The sequence below is a fragment of the Microchirus variegatus genome (genome assembly GCF_963457635.1).
Source record: "Microchirus variegatus genome assembly, chromosome: 4".
NCBI lineage: Eukaryota > Metazoa > Chordata > Actinopteri > Pleuronectiformes > Soleidae > Microchirus > Microchirus variegatus.
The window spans coordinates 24,323,935-24,338,580 of NC_139805.1; the positions used below are offsets into that span (position 1 = coordinate 24,323,935).

A 14,646-nucleotide genomic window follows, 5' to 3' on the forward strand; every position below is an offset into this window, starting at 1 on the left:
TAGAATCTACATTTGGTTCATGTTATGGCTGTTACCAATCTAACTGTCAAATTACTAAATGATTACTGTTCTAAATCTTAAGACATAACATAACATAACAAGACATTGCACAACTGATAATAGCTCCTGGTCAACTATTTAGTTTTGGTAATATTTAGTTTTGGTCCAGTAATCAATTAAGATTCAACCCCATGTTTTGGTGTTTATATGCTATGGTGAGCAGGGGATTAAAGTAACTTTGAGCTTTTTTCTTTTAAGTCAGTATCATTACATTTTTACATAAAGATTATTTGTGTTTACAAAATTGTACTCCCTTGACTACACACGAACATGTTAATTTTAAATTATTTGTGAATATTGGGGTTAATTTTCTGCAACAGAGAAGAGATTATTATAACAGATTTTTGTAAAATAAAAAAATATTGTATAATAAATCAAATTGAATTTATAAAGTTCAATTATATCTATATTTAGTTTCTTAATATTTCCCAAGAGCTCAACACAATACTCGTGAATTGTATGAGAATGTCTCTAATGTAGGTATTATTTTGAAGAGTAAAACAAAACTACTAATAGTTATTTTGACATGTATAAAATATTTAGCAAATCCATCCCCAAACAAATACTATCCATTGTATTACCAAACTAAATCATGGTATTTACATTTTTGCTTTTCACATTTACATTTACATCTTCCAATCCAAGCCAATCCAACTTTATTTATAAAAACTTTAAACACTACAATAGCTGAAACAAAGGGCTGTACATCAGAGATAAATAAATAAAACAAACCAAAATAATATTAATTAATTTATTGAGCTTCAAACAATTCCTTTTTCAGTTATAAATTAACAAATACATGAATAATCAAAAGCATACTTCATGTTTATTTCTTCACAAGAATGTTTCAATCATCTAAATCCCCGGAGAGTAATTTTTATGACTTAATATATTTAATATACAGATGAGCAGAGGTTGGACAATTGATGTGTTTTTGAGTGACCACTGGTTTAAGACCAATCGATCCACATCTTTAGCCCTGTAGGTTTAAGCCACAAGGAATTTGTTAAATAATAACGGGGGACAGAGGGTGAACAGCACCCTATAGGTGTATTTGTTTACTGTATGTAAGGCATTTGACACAATCATTATTCAATAATCCTGTGGCAAATCAGTGGTTAAGAAGCTCCTTAAATTTCAGCTTTCAATATGTAAAATGTAATAACACTATGTTGTAATATTGTGATTTGGTACAAAACATCTGAGCTGATCTGTTAAAGAAGAAATGTTTTGCATACCAAACTGTTCACGTGTACTGTCATACATATTGTATTGTGTTGAGCTCTTGGGAAATATTAAGAAACTAAATATAGATATAATTGAACTTTATAAATTCAATTTGATTTATTATACAATATTTTTTTATTTTACAAAAATCTGTTATAATAATCTCTTCTCTGTTGCAGAAAATTAACCCCAATATTCACAAATAATTTAAAATTAACATGTTCGTGTGTAGTCAAGGGAGTACAATTTTGTAAACACAAATAATCTTTATGTAAAAATGTAATGATACTGACTTAAAAGAAAAAAGCTCAAAGTTACTTTAATCCCCTGCTCACCATAGCATATAAACACCAAAACATGGGGTTGAATCTTAATTGATTACTGGACCAAAACTAAATATTACCAAAACTAAATAGTTGACCAGGAGCTATTATCAGTTGTGCAATGTCTTGTTATGTTATGTTATGTCTTAAGATTTAGAACAGTAATCATTTAGTAATTTGACAGTTAGATTGGTAACAGCCATAACATGAACCAAATGTAGATTCTACAGTTTAGCCACCTGTTAATCTAAAGGTTTCACCAAGAGCCACAAGCTCGGTGTCTTGAACTGAGCAGTGGACAGGAGCAGAACCTGATGGCATGATTAGAACAAACAGCATATAAACATCATCACTGCCGCCTGTGTTAGTAACTAGTGAAGCAGAAACATTTAAAAGAGGGCAAGTCTGAGAGTGCACACCCTGTTGGAGAAATCACCCCAGATTCATTAATGTCCCCTTTCAATTGTAAGCACGCATGCGTCTTTCAAGGAAAAAGCCCAAATGTGGTTTTGTCGTACGTTCTTGTTATCATTCGATTGTTTGCTTCAGCAATGTGAATGATTCTTAAAAGGAGTCCGTAGCTGTCCCCTACACATTTGTTTATCTCTGTTATTATCTGCTGCATAGTTGAGTAGAATCCGGGGTTACTGTTAGACCGGTCCTCTTTATTGTCCAAACACAGCAAATTCTGCATCTTTTGGTGGAAAGTTTGTCCATGTTCAGTATGTTTAATTTCTATTGGCCCTCCACTTCATAAGAAACATTACCCTGAAAAGGCTGGGGGTAGCTTGGTTCTAACACGTGGCTATTGTGTTGTCGGGATAATACGATGTAGAAGAATTGCTAGACACTGTCACAACAAACAAACGGATAAAAAATAATATTTAAAAAAAAAAAAAAAAGAAAAAAACCTCTCCGGCCATGCAAGGATAATGTCTCAGTATGTAACTTGGTTAGGAATTCGAAACGGCAAATGAATGATTTGTCTCCACACGTTAAATTTATCAGACCATTCAACACCTTTGACTCTTGCCATATTCTGGCTGTTTTTGCAGCTCTGCTCCATAAAAGGTCCCCTCTAATATATCTTGTCTATTTTTTACTAAAACCCCCGTTTCTCTTAAAATGCATGCAGCAGCTTTTGTGAAGAGTGTAACCAACTCTGTTTTCAGTGCCCCTGTGCTAAATCAGAATCTGTGTGACAAAATACAGGTATTTTCAAACCCCCCTCCTCTTTTAGCTTTTGTATACCCCCATATCCTCCTGCATTTTTCAGGTGATAGTATATGTTTCATTTTCCCCCACCATCGCTTTTGTTATAAGAATGAATGTGTTTAGTGAGTTGTTATATCTGACACATTAAACAGTTTTGTTTGTTTGTTTTTGATTTTGAACTCAAAACAAGAATTAGGATTTTATAAAGTAGTAATGCAGATACTGCATTACATTTTTAACATTTGGTTTTCTGTTTAACATCGAAACACATAAATCTGTACTACAGGTACAGAAGCATGCTACATGACCCCTGTGAAATTCATCATTGTTTGGAGGAAAACAGTTTAAATCATCAACGAAAATAGATTTTAAACATCCGCGTTAAGTACCAAACGCCTCATGGTTGTCTAGCCCGGTCTGTTTGTCTTTCTAATTTGAGAAAACATCTTGTAACATCTATGCCATGTACAGCCTAATCAACAGCAACACGCACCAAAAACATCAACTTATTGTTTAAGGTTGTTTTTCACTCCAAATCTTAGGACATTCTTGAACTCAATGCATGAACGACACTGGCCTTTGTTCAGGTTTTACCCCTTTTTCTGGGAATAAGAATGTGCTTAACCGCCACACACACTGCCCTGTTTGGGTAGCAAATCACCATTGACAACTGTGCTAGTATTTGTAACTGTATATCACCAGTGATTTCTCTACACAGCATTACCCCCTCAAATAGTAGGCTATCAGTCAAGTTATTGGGCAGATTATTTTTTTTATTGTCGAGATACACAAAGTCTACCAACATTACCCTATCTTTTTCATGCATAGGCATGCATAGGTATTCGAGTGTCCTGAATTGCTTGAAGTGACGGCTAAGGTAGCGACTTCTTCGATCAGGTCATTTCGATTGATTTTCCCCAGCAGGCCCGTCAAGGCTTCCTTGGCTTCATCTTTGTAGTGTGCTGACATGGCGTCTGCTAGTTTCAGTCTATCCGTCATATCAATGTCAGCATTAGGAATGGCTCCTTGACCATGCGTAATCTGCATGTACAACTTGATGAACTCAAGCTCGATGCTGGTGAGACGCTCCAATATCTGAAGCATGTGCTTAGGCTGTAGTCCATTGTCGGTGGAGACTGGGGTGGTTTGTTTTTGTTGTTGTTGTTGTTGTTGTTGTTGTTGTTGTTGTTGTTGTTGTTTAGTTCCTGGGGTCTTGTAATTGTCCCAGGTTTCCATTAACATATTACTGGTAGCGTTTCCTTTCCTCCAAGCCTTGTCAATCAAGAATCGAGCCTTTTCAGCTGTGTGTACTAGACCACGTATCGCCTCCATCTCATTATATGTTAGCATGCCATGTTGGAAGAGAACGTCGCTAACATAGTTCAGTTTTGCCGTGGTGTTCAAGTCATTGTATATGTAGTTAAATCTTCTCTGGCGTAGAGTCTCCATGCTAGGGTAGTCAGATCGGTATTGGCAAGACATGTGCTCCTGAATGCTAGCCTTTTATGCTAGCCTTTTATTTGTCTCCTCCTCTAAAGGGGGTGGTGTCTCTATTGACCCATCTCAATACATCGATTGGTTTATGTTATTTAAAGTCACTTAAGGTTATCTGTGAATAAATGTATTTAGTCTCTACAAACGTTACCAGGAGATACTATACTCTGTAAAAAAATATATTTTTTAAAAACTTTCCAAACATGTACAAATAGTCAAACACCGTTCATCTGAAACACTATCTGAGGGCCACATTAGTCTCTAAAGAGACTAAGAGATCAGTAGATACAGAACTTTCCAATCATGTACAAATAGTCAAACACTGTTTATCTGAAACATTTGAATGTGAATTCCCAATGGGCTTGTGTTTTCCTGTTTTAAAACAAATACATTTTTGACAAAACCTACATTTCTCTCCATTTAAATAGTTTGAATTGTGTTTCAAAAGGCCTCATCATACTCATGCACACCAATTGGGCGCTCCTCCCTCTCTCACTTAAGTCTTGACTTGTTTAGTGGTTGTAGTAAGAGGGAGGATAGAAAATAGAAATGGCGGTAAAAGTATAATATACTTGAACGAATAAGATTGAATGCAGTAAAGAATCTCTTATTAAAGTATGTCTTGCTCTCTCTCTCTCTCTCTCTCTCTCTCTCTCTCTCTCTCTCTCTCTCTCTCTCTCTCTCTCTCTCTCTCTCTAACCCCCCAGCCCCCACCCTCATGCACACACACACACACACACACACACACACACACACACACACACACACACACACACACACACACACACACACACACACACACACTGTCTGATCGTAAACGGGTCATAAATGGGTCCACCATCACTTTCTCTGCCGGCCAGCTTAGAATATCAGTAAAAACAAAATATTTTTAAAGAAACTTCACTTTTATCTTACATTTGTATCCAATATTAGGAATGTGATACCTAGAAGTGGTCTCTACAAGAATTCCCTTAGATAGGAGCAGTGACCTGGGGGGAGAGTGCCTAGATGATGCCTGTGTAGATTGTTTAGTGGAGTCGGAGTCCCTTCATTTTATTTGTAAATAGATTGTTTAAAACAAAAAATCTCTTCCAAAAATGTACAAATAGTCAAACACTGTTAATCTGAAACACTATTTGAGGGCCACCTTAGTCTCTAAAGAGAATATCAGTAGATACAAAACTCTCCAACAGTGTTTGTAAAAGTCAAACACTGTTTATCTGAAACATTTGAATGTGATTTCCCAAGTAGATTGGTGTTTGCCTGTTGAAAAACAAATACTTTATTCACCAAAACCTTCCTTTTTCACCATTTTAAATTGACTTGTGTTTCAAAAGACCTCATCATACTGCACACCACTTGGGCGCTCCTTACTCACTTACTAAAGATTATATGTATGTATGTGTAGAAGGATGTTGCTTTAGCGGCCGCAGTAAGATTGAGGACAGAAAATAGAGATGGTGATAAAAGTATAATATACGTGAATCAATAAGATTTAAAGTATTAAAGCTTATTTTCTTAAATTATCTCTCACATATCCTGTCCTTAAATGTGTCTCATCTCTCTCTCTCTCTCTCTCTCTCACACACACACACACACACACCCCTCCTTACTTCCTTTCTTGCCAGCCCAGCAACCTTTGACCTGGCTAGTATGAAAATGTTGCCTCTGTCCTGCCATGCTGGTACACATTTCAGACGGGTGGGGTAATCACACACACACACACACACACACTCTGACTCGTAAGATCTGGAATAAAATACATTTTAAGCCTTTAAGCTTACATTTGTATCCAAAACTAGGCATAGGGTACATAGTCCGCTCTTTCTAGCCAGTTCAGACATTCCTTATTTTATATATCCTTTACTTTATTTAAACGTTCCAAAAATTTACAAATAGTCAAACACTGTTAATCTGAAACACTATTTGAGGGCCACCTTAGTCTCTAAAGTGAATATCAGTAGATACAAAACTCTCCAACCCTGTAAAAGTCAAACACTGTTTATCTGAAACATTTGAAAGTGATTTCCCAAGTAGATTGGTGTTTGCCTGTTGAAAAACAAATACTTTATTCACCAAAACCTTCCTTTTTCACCATTTTAAATTGACTTGTGTTTCAAAAGACCTCATCATACTGCACACCACTTGGGCGCTCCTTACTCACTTACTAAAGATTATATGTATGTGTAGAAGGATGTTGCTTTAGCGGCCGCAGTAAGATTGAGGACAGAAAATAGAGATGGTGATAAAAGTATAATATACGTGAATCAATAAGATTTAAAGTATTAAAGCTTATTTTCTTAAATTATCTCTCACATATCCTGTCCTTAAATGTGTCTCATCTCTCTCTCTCTCTCTCTCTCACACACACACACACACACACACACACACACACACACACACCCCTCCTTACTTCCTTTCTTGCCAGACCAGCAACCTTTGACCTGGCTAGTATGAAAATGTTGCCTCTGTCCTGCCATGCTGGTACACATTTCAGACGGGTGGGGTAATCACACACACACACACACACTCTGACTCATAAGATCTGGAATAAAATACATTTAAGCCTTTTAGCTTACATTTGTATCCAAAACTAGGAATAGGGTACATAGCTGTAGTCTTGACAAGAACTCTATTAGATAGGAACATTGGAGATAGAAAGGTTGGGGCCTATTGACATAGGAAAGTAAAAACTGGATTTATGTGTTGAAGTAGATTGTTTTAGGGTATGCTGTAGAGTGAGGACAGAAAATAGATATGGTGATAAAGGGGTAATATACATGAATACGATTGAAAGTATTAAAGCTTCTTTTATTAAAATATTTCTTTCTCTCTCTCTCTCTCACACACACACACACACACACACACACATACATCCTGTCTGTAACGGTTGTGAAAAAGGGACCATTGACCGTTTAAAGCATTAATGTCACTGTTTGATGCATTACACCATAATTAGCCTTGTGCTAATTTACTTCGGCAGTCCCCGACGAGAAGCCCCATACATTGCGCATCAGCTTAACACACACACACACACACACACACATTTACACCATAATTAGCCTTGTGCTAGTTTACTTCGGCAGTCCACGACAGGAAACCCATACATTGTTCACACACACACACACACACACACACACACACACACACACACGCACACACACACTCCTCCTGCCTGTAACAGGGGTCATGAACAGTTCCCTGGATAAGCTCCTTATAACCCCTAAAAACATTAATATAAACATTTGATGCATTACAGCCTTAAGGAGGGCATCCCCGCCTTACTCCGCCCCTTCGCGCATGCGCATTTTTTCAATTTTTTTCAATTTTATTTTATGCATAATTAATTAGTTTTATATTAAATTGATATGTTTGCCCCTAGTGGCAGGTTTGGGAACTAAGACTACCCGTCTATATACTACTATTGTAGCAGTGTGGGGACAATTAAGTACACTATAATGACATACAATACATTAAAAACTGGACATAATATCCTCTTAAGATTTGAAATGAAAAAACCTTAAAAAAAAATATGGGGGGGAGGGGGGTGGCTTATTCTGTTATCACAGACAAACACAGTGATAGTTGAGACGTGAAATAAAGTTTATATGATTTATAGAAAGTGTGCAAGAATTATTCAAACAAAATGTATGATTTATAAAGGAAAATCATGAACATTTACAAGTGTGCCACTACCATACCACACATACCACTGTATTTCCAGCATCTGTTTTTGTTGTTACATGAAAACAAAATATACTATATATACTTAAGAGAGAAGGATCAAAGGATCAAACACTAATGGATTACATTGAAGTGGCTCTGTGGTGTAGTGTGGATGGTTCAGTCTGTTACTGAATGAGCTGATAATGTCCTAAATCACAACTCAAAGCATTAGCATCACAGTCAATAATTCACACACAAAGATGTGTCATTCACACATGATTCAAACACTTAAGCACATGTTTGTGCTAGAGCTAGTGAAACAATAACAAGAAAAAACGTCCCTGTATGTGACTGAACACTAACGTTACATATATGAAAACTCACCCATAAGGAGATAGAGCGGTGCTGGCGTCACGTCATCATCTCAGACAACTACTGTGTTTGTCCTCAACTCTTAAAGCCGCTGAATAATCATCTGTTTGTTGTTTTTGCGACGATGAAGTCTGCTAACACGTTAACATAAAGATCGCTGTTCTCCTTGCCTTCCTTTGATCAACAAAGCTTTGATGACTGCTTTGATGACAATCATGCTTTAATTTCGCACTGCACACACACACACAACTGCTGGAACGTTCCAGACACTCTCTCTCTCCCCCCTCCCTCTCCCTCTCTCTCTCTGTACGTGAATATTAATTAGCCATGTGTATTCTCTGTGACCGTCAGCTGATTGGCTGACAAAGCAACAAAAGCTCTGGAATGTGAAATCGCCACACCCAAACTAGGAATGATTCACAGCGATAAAACAACCTTAATTCAAACACAAAGTTTATGGTTTTAAGACCCACAATACTGTGATTTGAAGCATGTAGTGGCTTCTTCAAAACTTCAACTTTTCAACTTCAACTAGTTTTGCACTAGGTCGACTTGTTCCCGCTTGGTCCGTGGCGGGTCACATATTCAAATACATATGCAGTACTTTAATATGGAGTTGGCCTCCCCTTTTTGCAGCTATAACAGCTTCCACATTTCCTCAAGATTTTGTAGTGTTTCTGTGTGAATTTGTGTCCAATCATTCTGTAGAGCATTCATGAGGTCAGGCACTCATGTTGGATGTTCATCATAAAGGTGTTTGATGGGGTTGAGGTCCGGGCGCTCTGTGCGGGACAATCAAGTTCTTTCACACCAAACTAAAATCAAACCATGTCTTTATAGTCCTTGCTTGTGTCGTGTTGGAATAGAAAAGGATCTTTCTTAAACTGTTGCCACAAAGTTTGAAACATAGCATTGTCCAAAATGTCTTGCTTTGTTGAAGTGTTAAAGCGGAACTAGACCGGAAGTTCCTATTAACGCTGTTTTTTGGTGTATATCTGCGTCATTACCTTGTTTATGAAGCCCTGACAGTTCGAAACAAACAGTTTAGCCACTGCTGAGAATGTTGTGTTTTATTGTAATCTCGGGGCTCAACGAGATCACTGAAAATCCCGTAATAGTTACGTAAGCAGCGGTTCTCCTGAACAACCGATCGTCCTGCTCCGGGCGGTAGTCCGGGCACATCCGGTTGCGTACATTGAACCGCAGAAGAAGAATAACATCCGTTGTGGAGGTGTCTCACAAGCAACAGTGTCTTCTGACTCTGGGTCTGAATCCGGTTTAAAGTCATAAAAGGGACTGCGGCGGGGAGTCGTGACGAAGCTATTTTTAAACACTGTTAAAACAATGTTTTGATAATGAGGAGCAGTGAATCCACCGTTCCAGAAGGGGGCGCTGCGCTTCTGAGAATGGATGTGCTGGATAGTACTGTCCAATCACAAGACTCTGTCTTCTGGGGGTGAAAGTTCACTCTGAAATCTCGCAGCAGAAAAACACCGTCAGAAAAGAGGATTTCTATCAGCTCGTTTACAGCAACTAGGAGGTTTTTGACCATAATAACAAGTTAATATATGTAAGTAGACCTCCATAACTAACATTTATGTGCAACAGGAACACTCTATGTCACCTTTAAGACTGTCCCTTATTGGAGAGCCTGATTGAAACAACTGAATTCAATACTCAACCAAATTTGATTTGATTTGATTGAAATCAATCAAGGGAGAAAACGTGGTCAAATATTTATGTGAAACTGGTGGAAGGAGGAAGAAGGTGGACGATAAGCTCACACAATCAAACATGTGACAGAAGCAGGAAACAGAAGATACTGGATACAGTTGTACTGCATAGAAGTGTGTTGAATGACTGTTTAGTATGATGTCATTGAGTAAACATTAGGCTACTTATTATTAACACCACCTTGCTACAAAGTCACACTGCTCTGCTAACATCTGATCACGGCCTCCAGCACCAAGCATCGGGCACGCTTCACAGTAGTCAAACGTTTAAGCGACAAGTACATGCGAGTGCAGCCTCACTCACCTGAACCAAATTCAGGTTGGTATTTGATGTATTGTCACATATAATTTCTCTGACTCGGTAACATCATGAATGTTGGACATCAACTTCAGAGCGAAGCCTCTCTGATTGGACATGAAGAAAAAATATGTAGACAAAGCATCATAATTGAACTGAACAGAACAGACCAAATGGATCTAAATGGGCTGACAATGACTGGAAGCTTTGTACTGTAGCACACATTTTTTATTAATTAATGGTGCCACTTTTGGTTGTTTGGGAGATGAATCCTGATGAAGTCTGATCTCACCACACATCATCTTGTCTCATCACCACGGTGCCATGAAAAGCCATTACTGTGTGTTCATTAGACAGAGTGAGTGTGGACACCTAACACCCTGCCATGAAAGATTGATACAGCACATTCACCTGTATAATATATATATACTACATATACAGCTCATCATCATATATGAAGGTTCTGTAATTAAACTGGCAAAACAATGATTCTATATGACACCTCACATTTTGTCTCCTGAATATAATCTCTTACCTTCAAGTGAACATCGTAATGCATGCAAACACTGTATAAAAACAATTGTCTCGCACTCATTTATTCCGGGCGGTAGTCCGGGCACATCCGGTTGCGTACATTGAACCGCAGAAGAAGAATAACATCCGTTGTGGAGGTGTCTCACAAGCAACAGTGTCTTCTGACTCTGGGTCTGAATCCGGTTTAAAGTCATAAAAGGGACTGCGGCGGGGAGTCGTGACGAAGCTATTTTTAAACACTGTTAAAACAATGTTTTGATAATGAGGAGCAGTGAATCCACCGTTCCAGAAGGGGGCGCTGCGCTTCTGAGAATGGATGTGCTGGATAGTACTGTCCAATCACAAGACTCTGTCTTCTGGGGGTGAAAGTTCACTCTGAAATCTCGCAGCAGAAAAACACCGTCAGAAAAGAGGATTTCTATCAGCTCGTTTACAGCAACTAGGAGGTTTTTGACCATAATAACAAGTTAATATATGTAAGTAGACCTCCATAACTAACATTTATGTGCAACAGGAACACTCTATGTCACCTTTAAGACTGTCCCTTATTGGAGAGCCTGATTGAAACAACTGAATTCAATACTCAACCAAATTTGATTTGATTTGATTGAAATCAATCAAGGGAGAAAACGTGGTCAAATATTTATGTGAAACTGGTGGAAGGAGGAAGAAGGTGGACGATAAGCTCACACAATCAAACATGTGACAGAAGCAGGAAACAGAAGATACTGGATACAGTTGTACTTCATAGAAGTGTGTTGAATGACTGTTTTTTATTAATTAATGGTGCCACTTTTGGTTGTTTGGGAGATGAATCCTGATGAAGTCTGATCTCACCACACATCATCTTGTCTCATCACCACGGTGCCATGAAAAGCCATTACTGTGTGTTCATTAGACAGAGTGAGTGTGGACACCTAACACCCTGCCATGAAAGATTGATACAGCACATTCACCTGTATAATATATATATACTACATATACAGCTCATCATCATATATGAAGGTTCTGTAATTAAACTGGCAAAACAATGATTCTATATGACACCTCACATTTTGTCTGAACTATACTGTAAAGCGCAGATACGCCACACTCGTGTGATCAAAGAGCACTTCACAGACTTATTTATTACTGGCACTGATTTATCGTTTTGTTTGTGAGCTTGAATTGAGTGAACACAAGAGGAAACGGCAGATGAATGAATAAATAATTGGCTCTTTTTTATAATGAGTTCATTGTGATTATGTGCAGGCACATCATGACGGAGCTGATTGAGACGGAGAGGCTGTATGTGGAGGAGCTGCAGAGCATCATGGAGGTATAGTTCCTCTGCTGCCATTACACATCTGTCATTTGTAAAGAATCACATGCACACAGACATGTTTCCTCACTAGAGAATCTTTATATTTTCTGATACGAGCAATAAAGCAACTTAAAAATGCATTGAAGAAGCCTGAGGTGTTATTATCCAAGTTCCTGTCACGTCTGCCGTTACTAAGCAGTTGCTGCAGCATCATTAAAATTAGTTAACACATTCAACAGCAACATCAACAAAAAATAAATCAAAACAAAGATAATGGATTACGAGCATGCCGTTTTTTCTCACAGCAGCTTTGGCAGCCAAGGCTTGCGTGTAAAAAAAGAAAAAGCGTTTGCCATGGTGGGTGCATCTGATCCTTTAAACCCCGAAAAAATAAAGATTGTCTGTATAATTGAAGGTTTAAAGACCAGTTTGATCGACTTATTTGGCCTGACTATCAACAGATGCTCTTCAAGTACCATGTGTGTCACATATAGTGGGCTGCCGAGACAATGTTTCTGTTTATTTCCAAATGTTGTATCTCAATCTCAACACTGATTAGCTCTCCTTGTGTCATATAAAGTTTCCACTTGAGCAAATGAAACAAACCAAAATTCTCATCAATGTGGCGATCCAGAGTTGGAGAGTCACTGTTTATTATTTCCATGATCTCATATCCAGGTCACATTGGATTAAGTCACATTGATTTTGATTACCACATTCGGATTAAACATCATCATCATCCTCATCATCACTGTTGTTCTCCTCCCCCAGGGTTATTTTGCTGAGCTGGATAATTCTGAACTCAGCCACCTCACACCGCCTTCCCTGGAGAACAAAAGGGACGTACTCTTTGGAAACCTGCCTGAGATTTATGAATTTCACAACAGGTTGGTTTTCCTGCCGTTTTTACATTACCCTACCACATGCTCAATCATTTATATTCACTGATATTCACAATATATCTTGAACTTCTATCCATCCTAGGTTAAGGACACCTGGTTAAGATCTACGAGACAAATTGTGATTTGTGAATATCGGATCAGCAAATAAACAGAATAATAGCAGATTAGGTCTCACCACCATTTTAATAACACTTCCTTATATTTCTTGCATAGTTCAGCTCAAACACTTCACTTCACTTCAGCTAAACATTCACACCAAACTGGTTAATGCCCACACAGAGCTGATTCTCTAATCTTTCTGTTCCTGAGCCCCAAGGCCATATTTCTCCTCTCACATGTGCCTTTTGTGTGCTACACAGATAAGTTCATTATGTGAGAACCCAGCTATATTAAACAATTTGTCCACAACACACAGCTAAATTTGGCGTGTTCGCCGTCTGGTTTTAACTGTTTTGAGGAGAATCTTAAATATCTTAAATATCGGCATATGATATTGTGGTTTATTTGTAAATATATTGATCAGAACAGCATTAAATGCACTGTATTTGAAGTAGAATATTTCTATAGCGCTTGTATTTCAGACTTTATTAGTATGTATGTCTTATTACTGTCCTTCAGCGAGCACCTCCACGAACAGGAAAAACCTTGTCTCCTGTTCAAGGCACAAATTATACAAATTTAAAAAAAGGGATCTTTCACTGACACAGTGTGAGTGTGCATGTGTTACTGAAAGGACCTACTGTCCTCTGGGGTCAGAGGGGCCCCTGACTCGGAGCCTATTAGTGAAATTCCATCTCGAGTCACATAACTTAGTTAACAGAAGGTCTGGATTTTGACTCCTGACTCTCTTTAAATTAGTTCAGCATTTAATTTTGTGCTTCATTCAGTCCTGTTGCTGCATATGGTGACAGCAGTAACATCATTAAATCCAGTATTTTGTATCATTAGGTGTAATATGTGTTCAGAGGAGAGTCAGTGTGTAGGAAGATTTAACCAGGCCTACAGTAACACCTGAATATAATAACACACACTATTCTAAGTGTCCTTCTGTTGAGGAATCGATTAGTAGATCCCGGGATCATCGTCTGAGATTTAGACCTTGGCTCAACATCTGTCCCCAGTGATGCAGATGTCACAGAAGTCCAGCTCTGAACATTCCCTGTCCATCCTGAATGTGTTCTAAGATCAGATCACAAAAAAACACATATGGAGGTAGTTTGAGGACACATTAGAAGCTGTCTCTAATGTCATTAGAGACAGTGTCCTCTGCTCATGCACTGACTCACTGCAGCGTAATGTTTTCCTACACTAATCAGCGCCTAATTTATTTATGGCCAATCGCCGCAATATTAACACTGACCATCACATGATTTCTTTTTTGAAAGGTTTTTAACTTATTTTATGTTACAGCGCTGTGAGTAAAGGTCACACACACACCTGCTGACAGCAAACACATTGTGTGCAGTCATGATGTTCAGTATGTATTTGAATAAAGGGGCGAGAGAAGCCAGATCCAATC

The 14,646-nt window shown here is 38.1% G+C and overlaps 1 protein-coding gene across 1 annotated transcript in view; it reads left to right on the forward strand.

Moving 5' to 3' along the window:
* Positions 1–14,646, forward strand: part of mcf2l2 (MCF.2 cell line derived transforming sequence-like 2) — a gene marked incomplete at its 5' end in the record, with an annotated part of 79,972 nt that overhangs the window by 41,681 nt on the left and 23,645 nt on the right. Inside the window, 2 exons of the mRNA XM_083888051.1 lie at positions 12,174–12,240; positions 12,997–13,112. Of these exons, the coding sequence (XP_083744177.1) occupies positions 12,174–12,240; positions 12,997–13,112 (183 nt within the window). The remainder of the gene's footprint in view (positions 1–12,173; positions 12,241–12,996; positions 13,113–14,646) is intronic.